Source organism: Dipodomys merriami, unplaced genomic scaffold, assembly GCF_024711535.1.
Source record: "Dipodomys merriami isolate MVZ:Mamm:240054 unplaced genomic scaffold, mDipMer1.0.p SCAF_50, whole genome shotgun sequence".
NCBI lineage: Eukaryota > Metazoa > Chordata > Mammalia > Rodentia > Heteromyidae > Dipodomys > Dipodomys merriami.
This window is the reverse complement of record NW_027206069.1, coordinates 9,709,422-9,737,246: the sequence shown is the minus strand read 5'-3', so window position 1 is coordinate 9,737,246 and position 27,825 is coordinate 9,709,422. Positions and strand designations below refer to the sequence as shown.

Genomic DNA, 27,825 nt, shown 5'->3' with positions numbered 1-27,825 from the left:
CCCCTAGGCAGCAGGGCGCAAACGTGCTGGACTCCATTCGAACCCTAAAAGCCATCAAACTCTAGGAGAAAGATGACGGAGAAAGGCTCTGTTCCCCGCAGGCCCGGGGTGCCCCCCGCCCCAGGAGCCAGGGAGGTGGCCAGGCACGGATGGAGGGGAAAAGGGGTCCCACCGCGACTCGCCGTACTCACCGTCGCTCTCGGCCCTGACGAGCAGGGACATGCCCTTCAGTCGCTCCACGTAGCCGGAGGACACATGTCCGGTGCCCCGGTCATCCCACTGCCGGTCCTCGTTCAGCGTGTAGACCTTTACCCGCCGCCGGGTGTCGGTCATCGTGTCGCCCGGAAGCCGGGACGGGAGCCCCGCCGGAGTCGCCCAGGAACCCGGTCCACGAGAGGCAGGCGCCCGCGAGCGGAGGACTCCGGGTCCTCACTGCCGCCGCAGGTGGTCGCGGGGCCGCGCCGCCCCGCGCATGGCCCGCCCGGGGGCCCGAGGTCTGGGGCCGCCGCCTTCGCTCGCCTCCCGCTCCCCGGCGCTATTGTCCGGGCCCGGCGAGCGCGGCCGCCCGGCAGCCCCGATGCAGACGCGCGGCGCCGCGCAGCTCCCGCTCCGCGCGCTGGGAACCCGGGGCTCCGCTCACTGCTCAGCTCCCGCCGCCGCTACCATCTCGGCCCAGCCGCTTCCCGCGCCGCCGCCGCCTCCTCAGGCCGCCGCCGCCATGTTTTCCTTCCTTGTACCTGGCCCTGCGGCCGCGGCCGGTGGCTCGGCTCCGCTCTTCCGGACTCAAGTGTCCGAAACTGACGGGCGTCTGCTCCTGCTGCAGCTGCTACCGCTGCCCGGGAGACCCTGGACGCCCCCCGGCCACCGGCGCGGCCCCGGCTACAGCGAGTCGCCTTCCCTCCGCAGCCACCACCGCCTCTTCCGTCTTCCTCACCGAGCCAGAGCCGCCGCCATCTTGGCTCGCCCCTCAAAGGCGGCGCGCGGGGCCACCCAGGCAGCGGCTGCAGGGGCGGCTCGGCGGCCCCACCATTTAAAGAGACAGGAGCGAGGCCGTGAGCTCCCCGGCGGCGGCAGCCTGGGACGGAGGCGGGAGGCGGGCGCGGAGCTGCCGCGGTGGCGGGAGCGCCGGGAGCGGAGGAGGTGGGACGCTCGGTCGCGCCGGTGACGGCCCGGGACTCTCGCGCTTCCCCGCACGCGTCGTCGTGCGAGCGCCGTGGCGTGTGCGTCGGTCGCGCTCTGTCTTCGTCATCAGTCCCGCGGCCGGTTCGGAAGGGGCGTGCAGTGCGCCTGCGGCCTCTTCCTGGCGGGACTCCGCCTCTGCCGGGGGCTTGGTCCGGGGCTTCGGCCCTTCTCTTGGGGTCTACTCCAGTCACCGCGCCAGGGAAGGGCCCGGGGCGAGGGGGGCAGCGGGGGGGGGGGGGGGGGTGCCCGGACCTTCGGACGCGAGGAGAGTCTCCTTTGAGAGGAAATGGAAGCACTTCCGGGAATGGCCTCCAGTTTGGGTAGGGGTCGGTCCGCCCGCCCTGGGGCACGCACCGGCCTGGCGAGCCCGGGAACTCGGGAAGGAGACTTGGCGGTTTTTCTGGGCCTAGGATTGAGTTCCCCAGGTGACAATTCTAAAACCATTTGAAAATGAAGCTACTGTCTGTCCCAGTGCCTCTGTCACCAGAACTTGAGGAGCTTGCAAAGATAAGTGCAGTACTGGGTTGTGAGGATGAGGAATTGTCACCTCTTCTGTGCACACGCGAAAGGGCCCACTCTTCCCAGAGGAATATCATTCTCATGCAAATAACATTCTCCGTGGGAGGGTGGGGGGAGCTTTTGCCTTTTGACCTGTAATCTAGGTCAGTCCTACCCACAAGAATTTATTCTCTCCTCCCCTCCCCCCCTCCCAGTCCTGGGGCTTGAACTCTGGGCTGGGCACTGTCCCTGAGCTGCTTTGGCTTAAGGCTAGTACTCTACCACTTGACTTCCTGTTTTCTCTCTTTATGTGATACTGAGGAACCTAGGGCTTCCTGCATGCTAAACAAGCTAAAAATGCTAGCACTAAGCCGCCTTCCCAGCCCCACTAGAAATTTTAACATGAGCTACATATATAATTTAAAAGTACAGATACAGTGATGAGATTTATTTCAGTAATTTTATACCATTATCTTCCAAATTATTAGAACAGTTGAAATGAGACATAGTACATTCTTTTTTCACACTGTCTTTATAATGTGATTGATGCACCTTTTAGAACCTTCCTACGAAGATTTTACCAGAAATACCTAGCCAGTATTTAGATTTCTTCAAGTTTACGGTTGAGAAAGTAGACACAAGCTAAATGTGATGGCACATACCTGTAATCTCAGCATTCACAAGGCTGACAGAGGGTACCTTGAGTTCCAGGCCATCCTGGGCTACCTAGTGATATCCTGTCTCTAAATAAATAAAGTTGGTCCACATGAAGTAGGTTATGACCTTAAGCCTAAAGCCTGACAGAAGTATCATCATTTGGTCCTGTTAGGTTTTTAAAAGAGTAAGAACTGCACCACGCACGTGGTATTCAGGTAAGGGGTAGGTTTATTCAGTAGACCTGATAGGACCAGGCAAGGTTGACACTCCACGAGGCTGGCAAAAGAGAGAGGAAAGAGAGAGAAAAGAGCTAGAAAAGAGAGAGCAGAGAGAGGTAGAAAAGAACAGAGAGAGCGAGCCTGGGCCTGTACTAGGCCTTATCTAGGGTAGGGCGGAGAAAGGTGTGGCCACATCAAATTCAGATGTGACCTCAGCGGATGCAGATGTGAACTCTTCCAGGTGTTCCAGTTGCCTAGGTAACGCAGGTACTGGGTGGAGACTGCTGTGAGGAGGGTAGAGTCTGCTGGCCATCCAGGAGCGGACCTTACAGGTCCCACAAAGGAAAAAGGCCCCTATCCCACAGCTGTGGTTTGCTTAGCAGTTCTGTGAAAAACTGCAAGTTGCTTGTTTAGTGGGTTCTGCTAAAAACTCCAAAAATGTTCCATCCCAGCTTGCGGGGAGTAAGTCTAAATTTACTAATAATGCTTCGTTTTGTTTCTGTATATGCTTAGCAAAACAAAAATAACCTATATTTGTTTGTCAAAAGGGATGTGTTTTTTTTTTCCTTTAAAAGACTAAGCTGTCTCCCTGCTGCATGATTTAGGGAGCATATACCCCCATGCAGTCACCAGCCTTTGCAAAAAAGACTCCTGGGAATGTAGCTTAGTGGTAGAGTGTTTGTCTAACATGCTTGAAGCCCTGGGTTTGATTCCTCAGTGTCACATAAATAAAAAAGGCCAGAAGTGACTCTTCGGCTCAAGGGATGGTGCTAGCTTTAAGCAAAAGTAGCAGAGACAGTGCCCAGGCCCTGAATTCAAGCACCAGGATTGGCAAAATTAAAAAAAAAAAAAGACAATTGGCTTATTAATTGTGGTGTCCTTTATTTTCTTATTGATTGGGTTACAACATACATACTCAAGTTACTCCTCTTGATCAGTTAAATTTTTTCATTAGGATTAAAATTTATTTGTGGGCTGGGAAGGTGGCTCAGTGGTAGAGTGCTTGCCTCGCATGCATGAGGCCCTGGGTTCAATTCCTCAGTACCACATAAGCAGAAAAAGCCGGAAGTGGTGCTGTGGCTCAATTGGTAGAGCACTAGCCTTGAGCTGAATAGCTGAGGGACAGTACCCAGGCCCAGAGTTCAGGCCCCATGACCAAAAAAAAAAAAAAAAAAATATATATATATATATATATATATATAATTAACTTTAGTGTCTTGTCTGTAATCCTAGCTATGCAGGAGGCTGAGATCTGAGGATTACAGTTCAAAGCCAGTCCATGCAGGAAAGTCATGAGTTCTTACTTCCAGTTGTCCACCAAAAAACTGTAAGTGAAGCTATGGCTCAAGTGGTAGAGTGCCAGTCTTGAGCAAAAAAGCTCAGGGTTCCAGAAGTTAGGTCCTTCCTTTCCTATAGCTTTAGAGAAAAATATTTACAAAGACCTGTTGGGGACTCATTAGTTGCAAATACACACACACACACACTTTAGTTGGTGATAGAGCTTTAACTCATTAGTTGCAAATACACACACAAATACACACACACACACACACACACACACACACACACTTTAGTTGGTGATAGAGCTTTAACTCAGAGCCTGGGCACTATCCCTGAGCTCTTTTGCTCAAGGCTAGAGCTCTACCACTTTAAGCTACAGTGCCACTTCTCATGTTGAGTGGTTAATTGGAGATAAGAATCTCACGGGAACTTTTCTGCTCAGGCTGGTTTCAAACTGTGATCCTCAGATCTCAATCTCCTCAGCTAGAACTACAGGTGTGTCACTGACTAGTGATAGATTTTTTTTTAAGTTTTTTTTTTTTTCTGAAAAGTAAAATGCAATTATTTTAACTATCTGGATAAAGGAGTCCAGGAAAGCCGGGCACCGGTGGCTCACACCTATAATCCTAGCTACTCAGGAGGCTGAGATCTGAGGATCACTGTTCAAAGCCAGTCTGGGCAGGAAACTCTGTGAGACTTATCTCCAATAAAAACCAGTAGAAAACTGGTGCTGTGGCTCAAGTGGTAGAGCACAGGGATAGTGCCCAGGCCCAGAGTTTTAAGACCCACGAATGACAACAATAACAAAAATGGAGTCACTGGTTCTAAAGTTCTATGTCATCAAGTGGAAAGTAAAGAAAATTAAATCTTTTTTCCAAGAGGAAAAATAACTACCAGCCATATATTGCACACAGGATAGTTTAAGTCAACATGCTAATTGTCATTACCTTAGGGGTTTTTTGTTTTGTTTTGTTTTGTTTTTGTCGGTCGTGGGGCCTGAACTCAGGGCCTGGGTACTGGGTACTCAAGGCTAGCGGTCTACCACTTGAGCCACAGGGCCACTTCCGGCTTTTTCTGCTTATGTGGTGCTGAGGAATCAAACTCAGGGTCTCATGCATGCAAGACAAGCACTGTACCACTGAGCCACCTTCCCAGCTTACCTTAGGTTTTAATTCTACACAAAAGACTAGGAGTTGGAGGCATGGCTGACTTGGTAGTGTGCTAGAGATTGAGGAAAAGCATCAAGTACTGAGTTGAAGTTCCAGTCTCAGATCAAACCATAAAAACAAAAATAAAGCCGGGCGCGGTGGCTCACGCCTGTAATCATAGCTACTCAGGAGGCTGAGATCTGATGATGGAGTTTCAAAGCCAGCCTGCACAGGAAAGTCTGCGAGAGTCTTATCTCCAATAAACCACTAGAAAACTGGAAGTGGTGCTGTGGCTCAAGCGGTAGAGCGCTCGCCTTGAGCTGAAGAGCATAGGGACAGTGCCCAAGCCCAGAGTTCAAGCCCCATGACCGACCAAAAAAAAAAAAAAAAAAGTCAGGCACCTGTGGCTCACACCTGAAATCCTAGCTACTCAAGAGGCTGAGATCTGAGGATCACAGTTCAGAGCCAGCCTGGGCAGGAAAGTCCGTGACACTCATCTCCAATAAGCCACCAGAAAACCAGAAGTGATGCTGTGGCCCAAATGGTAGAGCACTTGCCTTAAGCTGAAGAGCTGAGGGACAGCACCCAGGCCCAGCGTTCAAGCCCCAAACTGATAAAAGCAAAAACAAAAACTGACCTAAAGTGTCTGACATAATGTAATCTGGTTATTTTTCCTGCTCATTTTTACTCCCTCCCCCTTCCTTTCCTTTTTTTTTTTGGTCAGTCATGGGGCTTGAACTCTGGGCTTGGGTACTGTCCTTTTGGTCTTCAGCTCAAGGCGAGTGCGCTACCACTTGAGCCACAGCGCCACTTCAGGTTTTTTAGTAGTTTATTGGAGATAAGAGTCTCACGGGCTTTCCCGAGCCGGCTGGCTCTGAACCGAGATCCTCAGATCTCAGCCTCCTGAGTAGCTAGGATGACAGGCGTGAGCCACCAGCGTCCGGCCCTTCCTTTCCTTATATGAAAAGGAAGGTTGAAATAACCAGTCTGCTTTTTGGTTTTTTATTTCTTCCCCCTTTAGCACTTGTTTGTAAAACCAACCTCCCTGCATGACTTATTGGAGCATTTATTCTGTTTTTTGAAATTAAATGTTGTTTGATTCTAGTGTAGAAAATAATTAAGATGTTACATTGTTGACAGTATAAATTGTCACACATTTGTTATAGCTTTTCTCCTGTTCCTTTGTCTGTTGTCAGCCTCTTTCAGCGGACTCAATTGACAAACCTTCAGAAGGAAAGTTGGAACTTTGCTATAAGAACGTGGAAGTAATTTTGTCTACTTATGCAATAGACTTTACATGGTAATTACATTTTTTGTTTTGTTTGTTTTTTTGGTAATCACTTTTTTGATCTCCGAACAATAGTTTCTCAAAAATCATACTTAAAGTTAATTAACCAAAAGGGATTGTTTATGAAATGGAAAAGGCTAAAAATTATGTGAAAATACTGAAGATTAGACACGTTGACTCTGTGTGTGTGTGCGTGCGTGTGCGCTGGGGCTTGTGTTTAAGACTTGGCACACTTGGCTTATCTTTTTTGCTCAAGACTGATGCTTTACCACCTGAGCCACACCTCTATTTCTGGCATTCTTGCTGATTAAAAAAAAACAAATGAGTCTCATGGAATTTCTGTCTTGGCTGGTTTTGAACTACAATGCTCAGATCTCAGCTTCTTGAGTAGGATACAGGTATGAGTCACTGATGTCATGCTTCAATGAATTTTTTACACATAATCTGTAAAAACAATGATATTGATCAAGGTTCTACCAGAAAAATAACCAGCGAGGCACAGGTTCCTCCCCACACAGATCTCCAGGAATTTGTGTCCATGACAGTGAAGTGTGGTTACACAGTAAACCTGGCCAGAGAGGCTCAGGTTAGCAGCAGCTGCCAACAATTACTGGGCAGGAGTTGACACGGCAGTCCACAGACCACTACTTTTTTCTTCCTTGAACTGATTGGATGAGACCCACTAGACCATTAAGGATAAATTCCTTTATTCAGGTCTACTGATTGTTGATCTACAAATAGCCCCACAATGATACCTACATCAGTGTTTAATTGAATAACTAGATACTACAGCCTAGTCAAATTGATACCTGAATAATATCACAATAGTAAATGAATTATTTTAAATTATTCTCAATCATAGGGCCTGCAAGAATGGTGATTCTGCCATCCTGGGAACAGGAGACTCACACCTGCAATCCTAGCTACTCAGGAGGCTGAGATCTGAAGATGTTCAAAGCCAGCCTGAGCAGGAAAAGTCCCTGAGACTTATCTCCAATAAATACTCAGGAAAAAAAAATGAAATGGTCTTGTGGCTGAAGTGGTAGAGCTAGCCTTAAGCAAACGAAGCTCAGGGACAGCGCCTAGGCCCTGAGTTCAAACCCCAGGATCAGGGAGAGGGGAGGAGAAAAATTCTTAATGTAATTTAATAAAAGGGGGGAGGGCAAATCACTAAAGATTGAGACACACTGTTATAGCAGTTGAGTATGAATGTTGAATTGTGAGTTTAGCCCCTACCTTTTAGTATGTGTGTGACATTTGCAAGTTTCTTTACCTTTCAGTGCCTTAGTTTCTCATCTGTGAAATAAACTTGTCAGAGCCATTAGGACTGAAGTACTGACTTCTCCTGTGCTCTGAATATAAGACTACTCAACCTGTACTCATTTTAATATACTTCACAGTAAAATGGTTTCTGTTATCCTGCTTATATTGTTACCTCCTGGGGCACACACATAAATGACTGTTTCTAAGGCTATGCCTTATACTGAATCACAAGTCATACACCAGTGGACACAGAAGCTGTGATAGTGAAGATTGGAGGGGTCAGAGAAGAGTTGTAGACGAGGCTGCATTTAGTTTAACGTGGAGGTCTGATGTTGAGAATTGGGGAGGGGAAAGCAGAACACTGAGGCAGCTGGAGCAAGAGAAAACAGCAAGTTGCTGAGAACACACATGGAAATTCAGAAAATGATAGCGATGAGCATGACACACATCTAGACCAGTGGAATGGAATAAAGAGCCTCAGGCACAACCCTAATAAATCCAAAGACCGTTCAGTAGAAGAAACGATAGTCCTTTCAACAAATGGTGCTGGGAAAGCTGAATCTCTACAGACAAAATATAATGAAATTTGTTAACCAGGAAGCTGAGGTCTGCCTAGGCAACTTACAAAACCGTATCTCAAAATTAAAGATAAGGTAGGGGTGCTGGGGATGTTGCTTAGGGGTGGCACATTTATCTAGCAGGCTGGATTTGAACTGCAATCCTCAAATCAGAGCCTCCTGAGTAGCTAGGATTGCAGGCATGAGCAACCGGCTTGTATTCAATTTAAAAATGGGCAAAGAACTTGAATAAATGTCTCTCCAAAGTTAGACAAATGATCAATAATGACACGAAAAGATAATAAACTTCACAGTCTTTAGGAAAGTGCCAATTACAGTGAGCTGTCACTATGAGCAGGGCTGTTATCAACAACCCAGAAAGTCACAAGTGTTTGCTAGGATCTGGAAAAACTGAACCCCTGCATTGAGGAAACAATGATTACAGCCACGGTTACAGAATGGCAGTTCTCCACAAAACAATCCCTAGAAACATAACCCAGCAATTCTACTGAATAGAATTGAAACCAAAGACCCAAACAGATGGAAGCAACCCCCATATCCATAGTAATATTATTCACAATAGCCAGAAGGTAAAAGCAACCCAAATGTCTAGAGGCAGATGAGTGGATAAAGAAAATGTGTGATGGGAAAATGAGTAACAACTATGATGGATATGTTCATGTGTTTCACTACTGGAACCATTTTATTGTCTCTTATTTATTGTATCTTATCACACTGTATACATTAATTGTACAAAATAAGATTTAATTTTTTTTGGTTGGTTGCGGGGCTTGAACTCTGGGCTTGGGTGCTGTCCCTCAGCTCTTCAGCTCAAGGCAAATGCTCTACCACTTGAGCCACAGTGCCACTTCCAGTTTTCTAGTGGCTTATTGGAGATGAGAGTCTCACGGGCTTTCCTGCCGGGGCTGGCTTTGAACCATAATCCTCAGATCTCAGCCCCCTGAGTAGCTAGGATTACAGGTGTGAGCCACCAGCGCCCGGCTAAGATTTCATTTTTTAAGTCTGTAAAAAAAATAAAATAAAACAGAACCACTCTATTGATAGAGCATTAGCCCTGAACAAAAAAAGCTAAGAGGATGCATAAGGCCCTGAATTCAAGCCCCAGTAACAGAAGAAAAAGTAAAATAATAAAAGCCTGAATCCAAAACTGAATAAAATGGAAATTCTTATGCTACATATATTTTGCCACAATAAATAAAAGGCACCTTTGAAGAGAGACTGATTTCTGGAGGCCATAATGAAGTCAGATTAGAAAAGATAAAGTCTAGATACTGGGAGAGCCTGACTCAGATTGTGAAATAACTATTTAGAACAGGAGGAACCAGTCAAGAGTTTTGGAAAGAGAAGGGGTGACAGGAACAGTCATTTTAGATGTAGGATCAAGAGAAATTGACTTTTAACTGATCAGAGTAAGAAGGAGTCATGGTTGACTAAGGTCATATGACAGTCGGGAAGGGAGCACAGGAGATAATTTGGCAGCAATATGTGTAATTTACAAGCTCAAACTATGAAATGACTTTTATGGCTTTTTTAAATTTTAACTAAAGGAACACGAAGCAATCATTTTAATCCTGGTGAAATAGTCAACTCTTTTTCTTCTGGATTGTTTGCAATAGCAAAGTTCACTTGTGATGCAAAGAGCAAAGTTCTGTTCTCAGATTGTGTTTTTGTTTTTGTTTTTATTTTTGCCAGTCCTAGGGCTTGAATTCAGGGCCTGGACACTGTCCCTGAATTTCTTTTGCTCAAGGCTAGCACTCTACTACTTGAGCCACAGCGCCACTTCCAGCTTTTTCTGTTTATGGGGTACTGATGAATTGAACCCAGGGCTTCCTGTATGCTAAGCAAGCACTCTACCACTGAGCCACCTTCCCCGCCCTCATATTGCATCTTGCCATGTTTCTAACTTTCTATCTCTAAGCTTCTGCGAGCCAAGACAGATATATTTATCTGAAAAAGCTAAAGTCTATTCTGTTCTTGAATTATGAAATATACATACATAAATATGAAATGGACAAGCATTGTACAATTTATTGAATAGTAATACCCAAGCAGCTTTTCTCTTGGTTTGGTTTGGTTTTCTGAGACTGGGTTTCACTGTGTAGCCCAAGTTGGCCTTGAATTTCCTATGTAGTCCAAGATAGCTTTGAACCCAAGATCATCCTGATTCAGTCACTTGAGCAAGTGCTGGGATTACAGTTGTACAGCACCATACCTGGCTAAAATGAGTGACTTTGAATTGCTGTCTAAAATAGACCACTACCTATTTGTTAGTAGTGCTTCATGTCACCTTTCTCCTTTAGCTTCCCTCAAAATCACTCTTCCTGTCCGTGCTCCCATGTGAGGGACTGGATCCCTATCCAAGGTCCTGTTGAATCTGCACTTTATGTCTGCCATTGTACTAATCCCCAGTCCTAAGCTGTTTTGTAGTTTAATACCGTTGGTGTCCAGCTCACAAATACCTTATTCTGAAGGAGTTCTTTTTCTTGTTTTAAATCTACTAACAAAGAAGAAACTGTAGAAGTATTTTCTGAATGTACAAATGTGTTCATACTTGCATTCTTTTTTTTTTTTTTCTCCACCGTTGGGTAACCCAAGCAGGTAGTGTACATGGCCAAAGACAATAAATACTGAGAAAATTTATTTTTAAGCCAAATCAGGAATTTGATGGTTTGTGACTTGGTTTTTGTCATTACAAATAGTCTTACTAATTTTGTAGTTGAGAAAAATAGAATTATCCTTAAATGCTATTAAAATTCTGTACCTTAACCTCTGAATAGTACTGGTCAGAAGCCAAGGCAATCAAATACATTGCCTGTGTTTTTCAGATTGGTGCTGGTTGAGAAATGTTCTCAGCTTCTGAACACCCATTAGAAGGCTGCTGACGACCATGTAGCCCATGCTCCACCCTGAGGTCAAGCATCAGGCATACACACACTAAAAAAAAGTGAAATGAAGCTCACGCCTGTAATCCTAGCTACTCAGCAGGCTGAGATCTGAGGATCACAGTTCAAAGCCAGCCCAGGCAGGAAAGTCTGAGAGACTCTTATCTCCAATAAACCACTAGAAAACCGAAAACGGCGCTGTGGCTCAAGCGGTGGAGCGCTCTCCTTGAGCTGAAGAGCTGAGGGATAGCACCCAGGCCCAGAGTTCAAGCCCCATGACCAACCAAAAAGAAAAAAAGTGAAATGAAAGCAAGATTTTGTGACTCATGCCTGTAATCCTAGCCCCTTGAGAGCTGAGAATGGGAGGATCACAGTTCGAGGGCAGTTTAAGCAGTGAAGTTTGCAAGGCCTCTTCACAATCAATACAGCGGCATGTCGGCTGCTTCTTTACACTATTTGGGAGGCTGAGATTGAGAGGATCGAGTTTTTAGGTCAGCCTGAGCAGTAATATTCACAATTCTCCTTCTCAACCAAAGCAGCTGAGCATGGTGACATGTGCCTGTCATACCAGCAATAGCAGCTTAAAATAGATGGATCACATGTGAAGGAAGGATGATATTACCTATTTTTGTCAGTCATGGGGCTTGAACTCTGGGCCTGGGTGCTGTCTCTGAGCTCTTCAGCTTAAGGCGAGCACTCTACCACTTGAGCCACAGCACCACTTCTGGTTTTTCTGGTGGTTAATTGGAGATAAAGTATCATGGACTTTTCTGTCCAGACTGGCATTGAACCATGATCCTCAGATCTCAGCCTCCTGAGTAGATAGGATTACAGATCCTTTCCATGTATTCCCTCACAACCTCAACGTCCCTGAAATTTATCTTGTATTATTGGTTGCAAATGCAACTTCTTTCCTAACACCTCATCCAGTAAGCACCTCAGGTGATTTAAAACATTGTTCTCAAGTTCCTGACATTTGTCCCATCAAAAAAGGAGTCTCCAGCTGGACTCATGCCTAGGATCCTAACTACTTAGGAGACGAAGATCAAGGGGTGGGTGTTCAAGGCCAGCCTGAGCATTAAAGTTCTCAAGACTCCATCTTCCTCAGTGGCTGGGTACAGTGACAAGGGTCTGTCATCCCAAGTGACACGGGGAAGCACAAGTAGGAGAATGGCAGTCTAGGCCAGCCCAGGCAAAAAATGAGCCCAAACCTTGAAAATTACCAATGCATAAGGGGCAGGAGATGTGGTTCAAGTGGTAGAGTACATGCCTAACAAGTGTGAGGCCCTGAGTTCAATCCCCAGGACCATCAATAATAAGTGGGCTGGGAAGGTGGCTCAGTGGTAGAGCGCTTGCCTTGCATGCATGAGGCCCTGCGTTCAATTCCTCAGCACCATATAAACAAAAAGCTTGGAAGTGGCTCTGCGGCTCAAAGTGGAAGAGCGCTAGCCTTGAGCTGAAGAGCTGAGGGACAATACCCAGGCCCAGGGTTCAGACCCCATGACTGACAAAATAATAATAATAATAATAATAAAGTAAAATTTAGCAAGTGTGATGCCAAGGCTGGCAACTTCTCTATCTGGTTGTCTTGGGTTGCTTTGTGCAGGGGAAGCTGCCACTATAAAAAGTTCAGATCCCAGCCGGGCGCTGGTGGCTCACGCCTGTAATCCTAGCTACTCAGGAGGCTGAGATCTGAGGATCGCGGTTCATAGCCAGCCCGGGCAAGAGAGACCATGAGACTCCTATCTCCAATAAACCACCAGAAAACCGGAAGTAGTGCTGTAAGCTCAAGTGGTAGAGCGCTCGCCTTGAGCTGAAGAGCTGAGGGACAGCGCCCAGGCCCAGAGTTCAAGCCCCACGGCCGACAAAAAAAAAAAAAAAAAAAAAAAGTTCAGATCCCTGCAAAGGCCCTGGGTCGCTGCTTTTGGTAGTCCTGGCCAAGCTCCCATCTAGCAGCCAACTGCCCGCCATGTGAATGTTTCAGCTGAGGCATTCTTTTATCTGTTGCTGTTAAGATTTCTTCCTAGCAGACCTTAGTTGTATGTGGGAAGTTTCAGGATGCCATTTCCACACGTGTACAAAGTACTCCATCAGCCTTACCCCCTTTAGAACCATTTCAAATGGCTTCATAGTTCTATTTTCATATCCAGTACACTGACAATATTCATCCTTTACACCGTTTTTATGCACATAAGCTTTATTTCTCTGTAACCTTAGCATACCTGGGAACTCCTAGCCTGGCACTGTCCCCTTTGTACTCAAGGGTATGCTGTAGTAAGAACCTGATCTAGTTGGTATGGCTGCCTCCCCTTCTCACCCCTCCTCTCCCCCAAACAGAGCCTGTTATACTTTCCTGTCATTTATTTCCTTTGTGTATATTAAATGTACCATGGTGTTTTGTACAGGCATGTACTATATTTTGATCAGAATAACCCCCTCTATTGCTTTCTCTTTCCCTGTTCCCTCCATCCCCTGAATGGTTAATGTATTTCGGTGAGAGCCCTAATGTCATCTGCATACACTGACACATGTATACCCACCTAAGACATGTCTAGAAGCCCAGCGAGCCATCAGGGGCCAGCACACAGCTGCAATGCGTGAAAACCAGGCTAAAACTCTCCCAACTACTGAAGCAGCCAATTGGGGGCAAAATAAAAGGCCTGCTTTATATCATTAAGCTTGACGCTAACTTATTATGTAGCAATAGTAATTAGGACATTTTTGCTTGGGTAATTGAATTCAATCTCAAAGAAATAGTGGTAGAAAACTGTAACCCCTCTGTACATCACCTTGACAATAAAATTTTTAAAAAAAGAAAAAGAAATGGTGATAGGAGGAGGAAGACGGGGAGGAAGGAGTACACTGTGAGGTTTGCAAGTACACAAAGTCCTCGTGTGTAGGTGGAGAATGTGAGGATTGCCAGGGATTGCCAAGGGTTGTAAAAAAAATCAGTGGGAAGGCTGGGAATGTGGTTCAGTGGTAGAATGTTTGCCTAGCATGCATGATGCCCTGGGTTCGATTTCTCAGTACCACATAAACAGAAAAAGTTGGAAATGGTGCTGTGGCTCAAGGAGTAGAATGTTAGCCTTGAGCAAAAGAAACTTAGGGACAGTGCCCAGGTCCTAAGTTCAAGTCCCAGGACTAGCAAAAAAAAAAAAAAAAAAAAAAAATCGTTGAGAGAGCCAGCATCCAGGTGTTACTTAGCCAGGTGCAGGTGGCTTGGGCCTGTAAACCTAACTACTCAGGAGGATCACAGTTTGAAGCCATCCCAGGTAGGAAAGTCTGTAGGACACCTATTTCCATTATACCACTAAAAAAAAAAAAAAAAAGCTGGAAGTGGGGCTGTGGTTCAAATAGTGGAGTGTTAGTTTTGAGCAAAAAAGATGAGGACAGTGCCTGGGCCCTGAGTTCAAGCCCCAGGACAGTAGCAGAAGGAGGAGGAGGAGAGGAAAGAAGGAAAAGAAAGAAAAGAAAAATCACTAAGAGAACAAGGAAAGGAAGAGGTAGAAAAGGCTACTGGTGACTAAAAGAAAAGTCAGTTTTTCTTTGTGGTTGAGGAGTGCCGGCCTGCAGGGCTCCCTCACCAAGCAGCCTGGGCTTCCCCACGGGGGCCTGGGGCCTGCTTCGCCCGGGAGCGGCAGGGTGGAGTGGGGGAGGAAGCACGCGGCCCGCATGGCAGGGATGTACTGTGGAGGCCTCCTTGGCCCGGGTCTCCCCCACACGCCGCGGGGGTGTAATGGCAGCGGCCCCGCGCTGCTGCAGCCAGTCTCCGCGCGGAAGTCTCCTCCGCGGCCGCAGGCAGCGAGTGCCCGGTGCGCACGGGGACAGCCACCCAGGCTCGGGGCGCTGTGGTGCTTCGCTCTGCTGCTCGCAGGGCCCGGGCTGGCGGGGTGGGCGGTGGGGTCCCCCTGGGGGTGAAGTCGATTGCAGGGGAGTTCAGCAGGGCTGTGGCCCCGGTGGGGTCCGCTGCCGCCGGGGGCTCCTGGGGCCCGGCACTTTCTCGACGCCTCTAGCTGGGCTCCGCGGTGGCGCAGGGCACGCAGGTCCTCCCGGTGGCCGGGCCGCGTGCGGCGGCTCCGTCCCCGCCGGCTCGGTCTGTCTGGGCAGAGGCCCACAGGTGCCAGTTTCTCCCTGATTCCGCCGGGCGCGGTGATCTGCCTGGAGCCGCTCTGTGGTCTTCTTCTTTCCTCCTCTTGTTTTGCCGGTCATGGGGCTTGAACTCTGGGCCTGGGCGCTGTCCTCAGCTCTTCAGCTCAAGGCCAGCGCTCTACCACAGCGCTACCTCCGGCTTTCTGGTGGTTCATTGGAGAGAAGAGTCTCGCGGACTTTCCAGCCGGGGCTGGCTTTGATCTCAGCCTCCTGATTAGCTAGGAGGACAGGCGTGAGCCAGGCCTGGCCAGGCCTTTTCTTTTCTTCTTGCTTTTAGAGATGTAAGGTTCTGTAATTTTGATTTTTCCTAGTCTCTGTCTACGCTTTTTCTGATGTTCTCACTTAGGCACGCCTCGCGGGAAGCTTTGTGATTGCAGGCGGTCCGGGGGACACCGTGAAGGGGACTGTGGGCAACCTTCCATGTTTCCCCTGCCTATTACACCGAGGTTTAAGAGTTTCAATATAGATTATATTATCATATATAAATATATAATATTGAATACAAATGTTAATGTATTATAATAATACAATATGTACTATATTTCATGTACTAGATTAGAACTTTTTTTTTTTTTTTGGTCAGTCGTAGGGCCTGAACTCTGGGCCTGGGCACTGTCCCTCAGCTCTTCAGCTCAAGGCGAGCACTCTACCCCTTGAGCCACAGCGCCACTTCCAGCTTTTTCTGTGTATGTGGTGCTGAGGAATCGAACCCAGGGCCTCATGCATGCAAGGCAAGTGCTCTACCACTGAGCCACCTCCTCAGCCTATTAGAACATATATTAATCATATTAATATATAATATACTATGTAAGACTATATATTTAAATATAGAATTTATATTATACACAATTACAATATATTATACATTGCATATTATATATGTAACAGCTAATATATAGCTAACATATATTAATACTACATATGCTATAATTAATAATTTATATAATATGTGGTATTAACATATATACCATATATATGATATATCACATATGATATATATATATATATATATTTTTTTTTTTTCCTGGTTGTAAGTTCTTTGCTTTGCAAAGACTGTGAGAAGCCAAGAAAATATAGAAGGAATTAGATTTTGAGAGAATTTAATCATGGAGACCAGAACATAAAATTGGATAAGGCAGAATTTGGTAATGAAAAACTAATTTATTAGGATCCTGGAGAATTCCTACAGTCCATATTCCATATCTATTCAGTAGTAGGATGTTCTCCAAAAACATGAGAGTACCAGCAAAGAGGATGATAGGGTGCCACAACTAAGACCTAATAATGCCTTCATCTATTTGTGATAGGGAGCATGTTGATAGTATATTATGAGGGTATATTATAGAGAGTGCTGAGAGCTAGGGAAGAATGGTCTAGGAGTCCATTTCCCACTCACCTTTGCCCAGATGTGGAGACTTGTTGAGCTTCTTCGTCACTGAATGGAGAGTCTTCACTCCCAACACAATTCCATCTTTTCATCTCTGTATATTTTATTGTGATGATAGGGTTCAACTTTGATTTTTATTTTGAATGCTCCCCTTCCTTCCTCCCTCCCTCCCTCTCCTTTTCCATCCTTCCTTCCTTGCTTGCTTCCTTCCTTCCCTCCTCTCTCATTCTTTCTTTTGTGCTAGTCCTGGGGCTTGGACTCAGAGCCTAGGCTCTATCTTAGGTCTTTTTTGCTCAAGGCCAGAGTTCTACTGCTTGAGCCCCAGCTCCACTTCTGGATTTTTGATGGCTAATTGGAGATGAAAGTTTCATAGACTTTCCTGTCTGGACTGGTTTGAACCATGATCCTCAGATCTCAGCTTCCTGAGGAGATAGGATTAGAGGCATGAGCCACTTTATGCTGGGTTTTGAATGCTCTTTTGGTTTTGCTTTGCTGCCAGCTTTGGTTTAACCTTGGTTTTGAGAAAACTCTCAACTCCACTTCCCACTTCTCTTCATAACCTCTGCCAGTTATATTCTTTGTCGTTAAGGTAACAATTCAGGTAATTACTTCCAAAATGATTGCTTTTTTTTTTTTTTTTTTTTTTTTTTTTTTTTTTTTTTTTGTCGGTTGTGGGGATTGGCTTCTGGGTCTGGGCACTGTCCCTGAGCTCTTCAGCTCAAGGCAAGCCCTCTACCATCTGAACCACAGCACCACTTCTGGCTTTCCGGTAGTTAATTGGAGAGTCTTATGGATTTTTCCTGCCTGGGCTGGCTTTGAACTGTGATCCTCAGATCTCAGCCTCTTGAATAGCTAGGATTACATGCATGAGCCACCAGCACCTGGCAAAATGATTGACTTTTATGAAAGACAACTTACAACTCCCCTTGGAAAGATTTTCATTTGGCCCCTATGGGATATTTGAGATCCCATTAAATGTGTTTAGCTACTAGGTACTTGCAAATCTTGGGGGTCTTAGATCTCTTCCCATCCACAAGAAGCTCATTTGCTTGGTAAGAGAAAGCTGTAACATAAGAAAATGTGTCTGATCTTGGACAATCTTTTAAGGACTCTCTCTTTTCCCATCAGTCCACAACCTTGGCTCCTCTTTTCTCTGTTTTGTCTAAATATACACATCATCTTCCAGCTCCTTGGAAGCAGGTGTGCTGAGAGCACACCGAGATATAGCTTCTGGAATTCGACATAGTTGCATGTAGGTTTGTTACCATGCATAGTGTTCTACCAACACCCCCTGATGGCGTCACACTCCCCTCTTTTTGGATGCTGTAGTCTGGTTTTGGAGTTGCCTTCAGAAACCCAAAGAGCTTCTTTATTTCCCATGAAGCTTTGGATGCACATCCACTGATGAGTGTCCTCCAGTGTTTAACTCTGCTGGCCCAAATTCACCTTCCTTTTTCTTTCTTTCTTTCTTTTTTCTTTTCTTTTCTTTTTTCTTTTTTTTTTTTGTCAGTCGTGGGCCTGAACTCTGGGCCTGGGCGCTGTCCCTCAGCTCTTCAGCTCAAGGCTAGTGCTCTACCACTTGAGCCACAGTGCCACTCCTGGCTTTTTCTGCTTATGTGGTGCTGAGGAATTGAACCCAGGGCCTCGTGCATGCAAGGCAAGCACTCTACCACTGAGCCACCTTCCCAGCCCTCACCTTCTTCTTTCTTACCCAGAAACAAGGTTCTAGGCTTTGGGGCCCACAAAATAAGCTACAGGCAGTTACGAGTTGCAAACAAAAACCAAAAATAAACAAAAAACCCCAGAAAAATGCATTCTACACAGAGTTGATTAGTATTTTATATTTTTCCAAAGAAATCTCCAGGATAATTTATATAAGTGCTGAAATAAATTTCTTATGTATTCAAAATAAGAGAATGGAATTGTAAACTTATTGGCAGATAATACTTTGAATTATAATAGTAATTCTGTAGTCTTTTTATCTGGTTTTGTTTTGTAAACTTAACATTTAAGCATGTTGTTCTGGGATTTGTCTGATGAAATGAGATTTAGGATGTTGTTTAGTTTATGCTATGAGACACTGCTATTTGATATGTTCACTTTGTTTCCTTGAATCCATTTTCGAATTGCTGCCCCTGGGTGGATGTTCCGCAGCTGGAACATAAATACTGTAAAAATCAACGCCCCCATCACTACGGCTGTTGCCACGGCAATAAGCGTATGTCCTGGAAATGGCAATGGCACGTCATCAACGTAAATCTGCCACAAAACAAAGGAAAGTCATTAAGCTTTCTGAGTCCAATGTGAAACAGTGGACATTGTATGATACCCATACCCAGCAATGCTCTGCTCAGAGTAATGCAGACATTCAGCAGTCTCACCCATCACAACATCATTCTGCACATTCCCCGTCTGGCTCCAAGTCTCGTCTCACACAAGAATCATCATTGTCCTTCGTCTCTCTTGGATTGATACTAGTCATGTCATTTCCCGGCCCTCACCCTCTCTTGGATAGCTCGTGCGTTCATAGTACCTGAAATTCTTCGACTAAGTTACAAAAAGTGACCCCTGGAACAACAGACACTCTAAAGTGAAACAGCTCAGACCCCTGGGGGAGAAAACACACCATGTCATAGCAGCAATATGCACCTTTAAGTAAAACCAGACATTGTCCCACATTCCTATGGATGCTTCATAGAAAGATTCCATTCTATTTTTAAGACTTTTGGACATATCTATTTTATATCAAAATGAAAAAGGGATTGCTACCCAGGAATTCACTAACTGATACTTTTTACAGAATTTAAAAAAACTCCCACAAAACCTAATTTGGTCTTGATGAGTACTTGAGGCTCAACCTCATTTTTTTTGTTGTTGTTGGTGGTGGTGGTCGTGGGGCCTGACCTCTGGGCCTGGGCGCTGTCCCTCAGCTCTTCAGCTCAAGGCTAGCACTCTACCACATGCGCCACAGTGCCACTTTAGGCTTTTTCTGCTTTTGTGGTGCTGAGGAATCGAACCCAGGGCCTCATGCATGCAAGGCAAGCACTCTACCACTGAGCCACCTTCCCAGCCACTAAACATCATATTTATGGTATACTCCATCATTTTTTATTAGTTTTTCACAATTACCTGGATTGTATGAGTATCACATGGTTAGATAGGCAGCTGGTACTAGAAGACACAGGCTTGTGAATATCCCTTGAGCCCATTTCTTCCTCTAACTTTTGGAAACAGCCTTTCTGCAGTCCTTTATATAATCTCACTTACAGGTCAGCATGAAAATAGTAACTTAATATTAAGTTTCTGAGCCCTTTACAAATAATAACACCCAGGGAAATCAAAAAAGAAGAAAAACTGTCCATATATTTTAAAGTTGCTACTCCCACTTGGTGTCTGTGGCTCACACTTGTAATCCTAGCTACTCAGAAGACAGACCTTAGGATCACAGTTGAAAGCTGGCCCGTGCATAAAGGTTTGTGAGACTCTTATCAGCAATTAACCAGCAAAAAAAAAAAGATGTGAGTGGAGCTGTGGTTCCACTGACACAGTACCAGCTTGAGTAAAAAGGCTAAGGGATAGCACCCAGGCCCTGAGTGCAAGCCCCAGTATTGCCACACACACAAAAGGTTGCTATTCCAATCATTCATGGATATCTACAGTTTAAAATCAATCTTAATTTAGACATATATGTTTTATAGAAACTTAAAATAGTAAAAACAAAAATGTCATCAACTTACCTTTATACTTAGGTTGAGACCTAAAGGATTATATACTGAAGCACCAAGAACTGGTTCCAAATATCTTTTCATTTTTTTAATATTTTCAGGTATAGTGTGTCCTAAAATACATGAAATATATATTTTAAGCACTTAGGTTATTTTTCTTATTTTGTCTAAAAATTTGTCACTTATATTAAGGTACAATGATAGTATGTTTAACATGACTATTCTGCTTGACTTTTTAGACCATATATCTATGCATGTGTGTGTATATATATATATATATATATATATATATATATATATATATATATATATATTTTTTTTTTTATAATATCAGTCATAGTGCTTGAACTCAGGGCCTGAGTGCTGCCCTTGAGCTCTTTCTTTTTTTTATCTTTATTTAATCTTATTTTATTTTTTTTTAAATTTAATTTTATTTTATTTGTGAACATACTGTACAGAGGAGTTACAATTACATGGGCAGGACCCTTGAGCTCTTTCATTCAAGACTAGCACTTTACCTCTTGGAGCAACTGTACCACTTCCAGTTTTCTGGTGGTTAATTGTAGATAAGAGTCTCATATACTTTCCTGTCCAGGCTGGCTTTGAACCATAACCCTCAAATCTCAGCTTCCTGGGAAGCTAGGATTACAAGTATGAGCCAACAGTGCCTGGCTTTGTAGACTCTATCTTTAGGTGCATATCTTATTTTTCCTATCATGGTCTCTTCCAGAAGGTCAAGACTCCTGAGCACCTTGCTTCAGACTGACCTCTTCCTTCCAGCCCTCTGTTCATGACCAGTCCTGGCCAAACATCCTTTGATTTTTGGTTGTAAGATCATCTCAGCACCTTCTTAGTGATGAGTAAGTGCTTCCTAATATGAAGGCAGTGAATTTTTATGATAGAATCACTTAAGTCCTTTCAGAGGAAATGATTAGGGCCAGGGTAGGTGTTTAATGGTATAAAGGTATGTGAAATATAAAGGAAACGATAGATTCTGATTATAGTCTTAGCCAATTTTCATGGTGGAAATACTTCTACCATTTAATGTCTATTTTCTTTTCTTTTTGAGACTGATCTTGCTAAGTAGTTTAGCCTGGTCTTGAACTTACAACCTCCTGCTTCAGCTTCCCAAGTGTTGGGGCTATTGATATATTCCATGGATAATTTCAAGGTACCAATAGTTTAACAATCAGGCACATAAAATGTTTTAATATTTAAAAATCCAGCCTCCAAATCTGGTAAAAGCAGTCGCTAGGATACTATAGAAAGTACAGAAAATGGGCTGGGAAGGTGGCTCAGTGGTAGAGCGCTTGCTTTGCATGCATGAGGCCCTGGGTTCGATTCCTCAGCACCAAATAAGCAAAAAGAAAAAAGCAGGAAGTGGCGCTGTGGCTCAAGTAGTAGAGCACTAGCCTTGAGCTGAAGAGCTGAGGGACAGCGCCCAGGCCTGGACCCCCCCCCCAAAAAAAAAAGAAAGTACAGAAAATATCTGGACTATCACTGCATTTTTAAAATTTCAAGATGCTGGACAAATTAGACTCTGAATATTGAACATCTGGATATTTAGTAGCATATTAATGGCTGCTTAAATGTTTTATTTCCAACTAGGCACTCGTAGCTCATACCTGCATCCTAGCTACTCAGGAGGCTGAGATCTGAGTATTGTGGTTTGAAGCCAGCCAGGGCAGGAAAGTCTATGAGGTTCTTACCTCCAATTAACCACTAGAAAAGTAAGTGGCTCTATTGGTTTAAAACAGTGGAGTGCTAGCTCTACTGAGTGAAAAGCTCAGGGACAGGGCCAGTGCCCTGAGTTCAAGGCCCATGACCAAAACAAAAGTTTTATTTCTTTTTATCTAGTCATTGATTCTATTGCCACTGACTTCTACTTACTCATCTTCTCATCTCAATGTATTTACACAAAAACAAACAAAATGTTTGAGGTATAAACTGAGTTTTTAAAAAAACTTTTACTCTTACCCAGTTTTCTGTTCATGATTGGTACTCTACCACTTGAGCCATGCCTCCAGCCTGATTTTGTGTGGTTAATTGGAGATGGAACCTCAGGGACTTTTCTGCCTGGGTTGGCTTCAAACGAAGATCCTCCAGATCTCAGCTTCCTGAGCAGCTAGACTTATAGGACTGTGCTACCAGCATCCTGCTTCCATTTTATTTTAACAAAATATTTATGAAGTGGTGCTGTGGCTAAAGTGATAGAGTGCTAGCTTTGAGCAACAAAGCTCAAGGACAGCACCTAGGCCACGAATTTAAGTTCTAGGACTAGCACACACATAGAAACTATTTTGCATCTTTTCAGTTCCTGTAACATAAACTTTTAAAGGAAGTCTTCTCTATTTCCAGTCAGATCTAGCCATACCTCTTATAGCATATTCTGCAGCATGACTTCAATTGATCATCATTACTAATCTACAAAGTGACCTTCTGTTTTAATGAGTGCAGTTCAAATTCTTTTTTTTTTTTTGTTAGTTGTAGGACTTGAACTCTGGGCCTGGGCACTGTCCCTGAGCTCTTCAGCTCAAAGCAAGTGCTCTACCACTTGAGCCACAGTGCCACTTCCGGTTTTCTGGTGGTTAACTGGAGATAAGAGTGTCATGGACTTTCCTGCCTAAGCTGGCTTTGAACCAAGATCCTTAGATCTCAGCCTCCTGAATAGCTGGATTACAGGCGTAAGCCACCAGTGCCCAGCTTCAAATTCTTCAGACTGCTCTTCTGCCATCAAATTCAGGTGACAAGGAGTGTACAACCACACACTCACTCATTCTGACCCTTTCCCAAAGAATGACTGGCAAGCTCTTAGCCACACAGGCTTCATAAGCCACGGGCGTTCGCAAACCAGCAGTGGCATCAGTTAGAGGATAAAAGGATGAAAGAAGACAGCAAAGCCTACTTAGTTCCCAGTTTTTCCTCGTGTTAACTTCAGTCACTGTGACCAGGTATGTAGGTTTCACCGGGATAAGTCCATCCTCGCTGTAAATTTCCAAGGAAACTGGATATTGTGTAACTGGAAACTTAAAACGTGGAACCTAAAACACAAATTCCACAAATGTATGTAAATTTTCCATATGAAAATTCATTTTGTTTCCTGGTGGAGAATCAGTGTGTATTCCCAATAGAGGAGCTATTCTAAATGAAGTTCCCGGTAGGATTTACACCTTTCAGGCCTGAACTAAATTGCTCAGGACTTCAAAGGCAATACACAAACACTGAAATTTATAACTTTCTGTTGGCCCTTTTTGTTTGTTTGTTTGTTATGGGGCTTGAACTCTGGGCCTGGGCGCTGTCCCTCAGCTCAAGGCGAGCGCTCTACCACTTGAGTCACAGTGCCACTTCCAGTTTTCTGGTGGTGAATTGGACTTTTCCTGCCTGGGCTGGCTTTGAACTGTGATCCTCAGATTTCAGCCTCCTGAGTTGCTAGGATTACAGGTGTGAGCCACCAGCACCTGGCTTGTTGGACTTTTTAAAAAATCAGGTATTTAAGATCTTTCAAACTTTTAAAAAATGTTGCTTACAGCCCCATCCCCCACTACTGCCCATTATAGTCCTCCAGGCTTTGGCTGTCAAGTTCAAATACAACTCCAACACCTGTTAACAGGTGATATTTAACAAGCTGTCCAGCTTCTCTGTGACTCAGATGAGATAAATCATAGAGAAGATCTAGAGCAGTGTGTAGCAGGAAACAAATGCTCAAGAAATACTGCTCTTACAGCAACCTAAAGGTGAGGCAAGAGGATCAAAAGTTTAAGGCCAGCCAGGGATAAGTAGTAAGACAAATAAAAGAAGGAAGGAGGAAGGAAAAAAGGAAAAAAAAGAAAAAGGAAAAGAAGATGTTAATTTAACAGCATGGTTTCTATAATAACAACCCTTACAATTTATTATTTGTTGATTTTATGTCCAACCCTGTATTATATATATCAAATCTTCATATAGTTACAAATATTGTCTATTACATTATACAGTCTTTCTTTATAGTGTCTTATGATATCTTTAAAATGGATCTATCTGAATATTATACCAACTGCACATATGGTGTTGCTAATGTATACACATTATTGTATTAGTCTTTGGGTGCTTTAATACCAACAGAATGAAATGTTATTTGGCATAGAACCTGTCACTACCACTAGATGGAGCTCCTTGAAAACAGAGCCTTCATGTTCTTTAGTCTTAAGAATCTGATACATAATAGACTTTCAAAACTTTCTTCAAGGAAGTGGCGCTGTAGCTCAAGTGGTAGAGCACTCGCCTTGAGCTGAAGAGCTGAAGGACAGCGCCCAGGCCCAGAGTTCAAGCCCCACGACCGACAAAAAAAAAAAAAAACCACAAAAACATCAAAACTTTCTTCAATGACTCACTCTTGACATTATCAGTTAATGCATCCAGTTTAATAGGTTACAAGTTTCTATCATGTAACATAGTGTGTGTGTGTGTGTGTGTGTGTGTGTGTGTGTGTGTGTGTGTGTGTGTATCCCATGAGATGGACAAGGCAGTATTTTTATTTTACAGATAAAGTTAATTAATTCCTCTAGGTATATTTAAGTCCAGGGTCTTCCAACTGTGTGTCAAATTCATTTCTATGTCCTAATAGACATTTTTATTATGTCTGAATTTTCGTGTTTAGCTAAAGGTGCATGTCCAAGTCTTATTTATCAGAAAGTAATGAATAATTTCTTACTTTTTCTTTGCAGTCGGAGAAAGCGACAGAGTCTGAAAGCTTCTGGTCATTTGTGCAGTTGCACTCCTCCCGGTTGGAGGCGCCAGCGCACTGTTTGTATTTCCCTGTTTCCTGCAAACAGAGGCAACAGACCTTGACTTGTTTGCTCTGTTGCAGGATTTCTCTGAACTGAGTAAGTATTCAATAAACATTTGTTGCCTGAATAAATACAATTTCCAAGAAGTTAAAAGAGGAAAGTATTCATTAATAATAAATAGGACAGGTTTAGGGTGTAGCTCAGATGTATGGTGCTTGTCTAGACACACACACATACACACACACACACACACACACACGCACACACGCACACACGCACACAGAGCCTACTAAAACAAGCATACAAAATTTCTGAATTGAAATAACCTCCTTGCATGGTAATTTGAGCCCAAGTATTGTTCATATACTGCTAGTTGACTTCAGTGCAGTTATTTTGGACCCCAAAGCCTTTGTCATTCACTGAGCTCCACTCAAAACCTCCGTCTAATCATATATATTCTTTTTGGCACTAGTGGTGTTTGGACTCAGGGCCTCGTGCTTGCTATGTAGGCACTCTACCTGAATTCAGGGCCCCGGCACTGTTCTGAGAGTTTTGCTCAAGGCTTGCACTCTACCATTGAGTCATATAGCTCCACTTCTGGTATTTTTGGTGGTTATTGGAGATAAGAATCTCACGGACTTTGCTGTCCCAGCTGGCTTCCAACTGTGATCCTCAAATCTCAGCCTCCTGAGCAGCTAGGATTATAGGCATTAGCTACCGGTACCTGGACGTTTTGGTAATATTTGAGATAAGGTCTAGACAACGACCAGTCTTTACCAGGTTGGGCATGGATTGAGATCTTTTGATTTTATACTTCTGGCTGTAGCTGATAGGCATGTACTACCAGAACCCAGTTTTTATTTTTCTGTTGAGATTGAGTCATAAGTTTCTGTTTTTGTTTTTGTTTTTTTTTGTCGTGGGGCCTGAACTCTAGGCTGGGCACTGTCCCTCAGCTACCACTTGAGCTACAACGCCACTTCTGGTTTTTTTCTTTTTGCTTATGTGGTGCTGAAGAATCGAACCCAGGGCCTCAGGCATGCAAGGCAAGCCCTCTACCACTGAGCCAACTTCCCAGCCCCTGAGTCATAAGTTTCTGTGCCTGTGCTGCACTAGAATCATGATCCTTTCAGTATCAGTCTGCCATGTAGCTTGGATTAATCCTTTTGCCTTCGGCCCTTGAGTGCAGGATTATGGGTACATGGGACACACTCACTTAAGTTTTCTTAAGTGGTCCTGGGACATGAACTCAAAGCCTCCTATTTTTTAGACAGTAACTCTACTACTTGAGTCAAGTTTTAATCTCATTTTCTTCAATTATTTTTCAGCTATGGTTTGGCATTTTTGCTAGGGCCAACCAGAATCATGATCCTATTTAGGACTCCACCTAACTGGTATTATACATTCAGCTTATTGGTAAAGTTAGACCTCATTAAATTTCTATTTGGACTGACCTCAAACTATGATCTTTTCAAAACTCTGCCTCTCAAGTGACTGACATTTAAGAGGCAAGCCACCAGGCATGGCCATTATTCAACACTTTTTAGGCACATCCTATCACTGACAGTATTGTGGGCACTATGAATACAGTAGAGATTTTTTAAAAAACTTGCCTCATGAAGGTACCTTCTTAAGGGGTCAGAAAGGCAGTAAATAAATTAGTAAAATATATAAAATTATAATTAATGATAAGTTGGGCAAGGCCTCATTTTGATCCTTGCATTTAAGCAAGACCCTGGGGAAGGTGACAGAGTGAACGCATGCTGTCTGGTGAAAGCGCACTCTAGAGAGGGATGTTCTGCAACTGCCAAGGCCCTGAGGTTGAAACACACATGGCCAGCAAATTTGTAAAACAGCAAAGAGGTCAATGTGGTGAGAATAGTTGAGCAGTGGGAAGAGGCGTTGGGATAGGGATCAGGTAAAGCCAAATCAGAGTCAAGGAGGGCCTTAGAAGTCACTGTAAAAATTTTGTCTTCATGGGGATGGGAAGGTGGCTCAGTGGTAGAGTGCTTGCCTCACATGCATGAGGCCCTGGGTTCGATTCCTTAGCACCACATAACCAGGAAAGGCCGGAAAGGCACTATGGCTCAAGTGGAAGAGCACTAGCCTTGAGCTGAAGAGCTCAGGGACAGTGCCCAAGCCTAGAGTTCAAGCCCCACAACCAGCAAAAACAAAAAACAGCCCCCCTCCAAAAAAAAGAAAAACAAACTTTGGTCTTCACTCTGAATGAGAAGAGAAAACAATGAAGAATCTTGAACAAACCAAGTATCAATTTTAGGTCTCTGAGCAGGGAGGTGTGTGTATGAATGGATATAAGTGCTTATACATTTGCATATGGATACAGGCAAGTAGGTGCATTCTTCTGGTACCCATGAAGTTCCAGTTGAGAACTGGAGAAGCTACCTGTGAGAAGCTACATCACAATGTACTTTTCCTCTAAACTCTAAGGCCTCCCTTTGCTCTTTCTTTCTGTTCAACTTTACCTCCAGAAGGATGCCTGGCTACTTCTAGAGTGTCAAGGTTCTGCTGAGATTGGGCTATTTTCTAGGCAACAACCTGATGTTGGTTCAAACAGTCTTGTTTCCTAGTAGATAGAATTCCTGTCAGGGGGCTGGAAGATCTGGGATGGACCTGCCAGTATCCATTGACCAAAGATGCTCACTGGCCTGTTCTCTTTGAAATTCAAATACAAGACAGGGAGAGGTCAAGGGTAGAGTCCATTTAGATTTCTTGGCTCCAGAACTATATGCAAGAATAGCTGTTAACCGACAGGGGCTAAAGAAGTAGAGAAGGAAAAGGGGCAACA

General features: G+C 44.2%; 2 protein-coding genes and 1 long non-coding RNA gene across 8 annotated transcripts in view; 1 reads left to right on the top strand and 2 right to left on the bottom strand.

Moving 5' to 3' along the window:
• LOC138810513 (serine/threonine-protein phosphatase 4 regulatory subunit 3A) overlaps nucleotides 1-1,159 on the bottom strand; it is a 52,890-nt gene extending 51,731 nt beyond the window's left edge. For both annotated transcript variants that reach the window (XM_069997728.1, XM_069997729.1), the window contains exon 1: nucleotides 192-1,159. In XM_069997728.1, coding sequence (XP_069853829.1) covers nucleotides 192-333 — 142 coding nt within the window. In that variant the 5' untranslated portion in view covers nucleotides 334-1,159. The remainder of the gene's footprint in view (nucleotides 1-191) is intronic.
• Nucleotides 1,160-1,434: 275 nt separating this feature from the next.
• LOC138810512 (uncharacterized) lies at nucleotides 1,435-8,733 on the top strand. 2 transcript variants are annotated; one of them, XR_011367148.1, is made up of 4 exons: nucleotides 1,435-1,607; nucleotides 3,789-3,882; nucleotides 6,181-6,284; nucleotides 7,135-8,733. It is a non-coding gene; the product is annotated as an uncharacterized lncRNA (long non-coding RNA). The 2 variants fall into 2 exon arrangements; XR_011367149.1 differs by lacking the exon at nucleotides 3,789-3,882.
• A 9,667-nt stretch (nucleotides 8,734-18,400) lies between these two features.
• LOC138810511 (cation channel sperm-associated auxiliary subunit beta-like) overlaps nucleotides 18,401-27,825 on the bottom strand; it is a 107,806-nt gene continuing 98,381 nt past the window's right edge. For 3 of the 4 annotated variants that reach the window (XM_069997726.1, XM_069997724.1, XM_069997723.1), the window contains 5 exons: nucleotides 24,947-25,057; nucleotides 23,162-23,297; nucleotides 20,269-20,369; nucleotides 19,065-19,139; nucleotides 18,401-18,790 (listed from right to left, as the gene is read on the bottom strand). In XM_069997726.1, the coding sequence (XP_069853827.1) occupies nucleotides 18,602-18,790; nucleotides 19,065-19,139; nucleotides 20,269-20,369; nucleotides 23,162-23,297; nucleotides 24,947-25,057 (612 nt within the window). In that variant the 3' untranslated portion in view covers nucleotides 18,401-18,601. The remainder of the gene's footprint in view (nucleotides 18,791-19,064; nucleotides 19,140-20,268; nucleotides 20,370-23,161; nucleotides 23,298-24,946; nucleotides 25,058-27,825) is intronic. The other variant, XM_069997727.1, reaches the window with a different exon arrangement.